This window comes from Etheostoma spectabile, chromosome 8 (assembly GCF_008692095.1).
Source record: "Etheostoma spectabile isolate EspeVRDwgs_2016 chromosome 8, UIUC_Espe_1.0, whole genome shotgun sequence".
NCBI lineage: Eukaryota > Metazoa > Chordata > Actinopteri > Perciformes > Percidae > Etheostoma > Etheostoma spectabile.
In genome coordinates, this window is record NC_045740.1 from 12,825,033 (window position 1) to 12,827,631 (window position 2,599).

General features: G+C 45.9%; 1 protein-coding gene across 1 annotated transcript in view; it reads right to left on the minus strand.

The window, feature by feature from the left end:
• Positions 1-422: 422 nt before the first annotated feature.
• The window catches only part of peak1 (pseudopodium-enriched atypical kinase 1), a 104,458-nt gene continuing 102,281 nt past the window's right edge, over positions 423-2,599 (minus strand). Inside the window, exon 8 of the mRNA XM_032523469.1 lies at positions 423-2,576. Within this exon, the coding sequence (XP_032379360.1) occupies positions 1,843-2,576 (734 nt within the window). The 3' untranslated portion in view covers positions 423-1,842. The remainder of the gene's footprint in view (positions 2,577-2,599) is intronic.

Below are 2,599 nucleotides of genomic sequence, written 5' to 3' on the forward strand. Positions count from 1 at the left end.
AAGGGTAACAAGGCAGCAGGAATGGAAGCAAGTCTCACTGGTTGAGTTGCTCTTCAAAGCTGTGGTTGCTTGTTACCCAAAGAGTTTATGAGTGAAACTAAGTGGTCGAGTTGGAAGCAGAGTGTCTCTGAAGTGGACGAGACCAGGTCCAAAATGTCTGTTTCAATCCAGGCAAACGTTTACATTCCACACACTGCAAAACAAATCCAATCCAGTTCCTAAATTTCACAGGGAACTTTCCTCAGTCTCTCCTTCCTCATCATGTCCTCAGTCTCCACTGACGTTCAGACTGAATGTGCAAATGTCCATATGACCCATAATGCAGAACTTGACAAAAACAACACAATGGACAAAGACGAGCTTTTTGCAGTGACACATCCCTGTCTCCCACCCACTGTAAAAAGTTATTTACACCAAACTGGTTTTTAATTTGCAGGATTTAACTGAAATGAATCAGTTTATGTGCCACAAAACTAATGGAAGAGACGATTAGTAAAAGACTGCATATAAATGTTCATACGCTGTTACCTCCAAAGGAAATAATAAACAAAGATAGTAATTGCACATATTCTCTGAAAACTGCAAAGCCAAAATGAGCTCAGTGTTCATCACCTACCTCGGGTACATACTCTACAGTGTAGAGTATGATATGAAACAACAGCTTTTAAGGGGGTAACTTGGGGTCAATTTAACTCCAGACTGGCTTTTGAATGTTTATACGAGTGATAATTCACTGTTGTTCACTGAGTGTCTGAGCTGTGTGAACTTTGAGACTGACAACAAATCTAAATACTGTAATCATGTCTGACTGCATTTTGTAATAAAGTGAATTAAATATATCTTGTAAAAACATCTACAAACTGTCCAGGTGGACAATTTGTTGCAGATCTTTGGCTTCAGTGGTAAAACATATGTCACTTTTGCATCAGTTAAGATTCGGACAAAGGATTGCACTCTGATTAGATTTGAATTTGAAGACAGCCATCAGGCTTTGTCCTCTCCATGGTTCAAAAAATGTGTCTCTTTAAAATTGTTATTATTCCCTTCCTTTAAATGACCTCCCTTCATCTTTACAGATTTAAAATCTGCGTATTTTCCAGAATTAACTGTTAACTGCTTAAAATACAACATTGTGAATTAAATGCTCTATGGTGTTATAAGCCCCCAACATCGACTTCCAGGCAGCACTGCAACCGTTGACTTCAAGGCACCTAACCCTAACCATTGCCCAATCCTAGTGCCCTCCAGGCAAACACCGAGTTTAGTTAGTTCTGATGCTTTCTCAACAGAAACTGAGAACTTTGAAGGAAACTAACTGTGGTGCATCTTTAAATGTCTGATGAATCTTTTCTATGGACTATTAAAAAATCTAAAATGTTTTTGACACTTGACAGTGCCTCAAATAAATTACTGCAGACAGCGGCAATGCAAACTATATTTAACATATAGCTATGACAAGTTCGTAGTCTTGCAGAATTTGGCAAAAAAACAATGGTGAGGAGATGTCTGAAAAGTCACTGCAATGTTTCAGTTTGTCTTGGACTGGTTCAGAGAAGAGTAGCGGATAGACACTTAATTTGCTGGACTCTTAACCATCTCGCTGTTGTTAATGAGTGCTAAGAATAACCCTGATCATGACGGGAACACAGCCTCTCACTCTATGGATTGTCTTGTCCGAGAAGGAAACAGATACTGCACAACCAGCTATTTAGTTTTAGGTGAGCCCTGTGGCTGCTGCAAAAACAAAGCTGACTATTAGCTTACATCACACATTAGCGTCAGAAGAGGGACCACAGGGGGGAAGTTGGAACCGTTGCCATAGTGACAGCTGGCTGGACGAACTCACAGTGGCTGTGACTGAGTCAGGTGGAGAGTGTGTGTTTGATGCGTTTGAGTTTGGCCCGGCGCTGCGTGAACGGGCTGGCCCTGGTTCTGATGTGGCTGCGGCTGCTGCAAGATGTGCACCACCCGGCTCAGGGTGTCCGTGGTGGCAAACGCCAGATATTGGCAGCACAGCCAGTCCTCCAGGCTCACACCGCAAGCCGCATCCAGCGAGCGCTCTGCAAACTTGATCATCATTAGAGTCCGCTTCAGGTCCAGCCAGTTCTGGAGGGTGGCTTCGCGCTGGCTGGAAGTGGCCCCTGATATGGGACCCGTGCTGCTGCAGCCCAGTGCCTGGAACAAGTCCTCCCGAGGGCCCCAAAGCAGGCACTGCAGGCAGGCGCGGGCCTCGGACATGCGGATTCTTTCAGAGGGGTTGACAGTGAGCAGTAACCTGGCCAGCTGCTGCAGACCCTGTGAATAGAGCGATCTGACAGGCAGCGGCGGCAGGTCGGCCCAGGTGTACTCCCGCTCCTTCAGTTCGGGCGCCTCCTCGAAGGGGTTGGGCCGGTGCAGCATCTCATAGATGAGAATCCCAGTCTGGAACTCGTCACACTTGCGGTACTGAGTTGCCGTGACAATTTCTGGTGCGAGGCGTGACTGGTCGCGTAGCGTACCGGGGTCGGAGGCAATCAGAGTGCTTTTCTGTTTTGCTTGAGAGAAGTTACTGATGATGAGGCGGGCAGGGCAGGTGGCATTGGCAGCGGCAGCAGTAGCA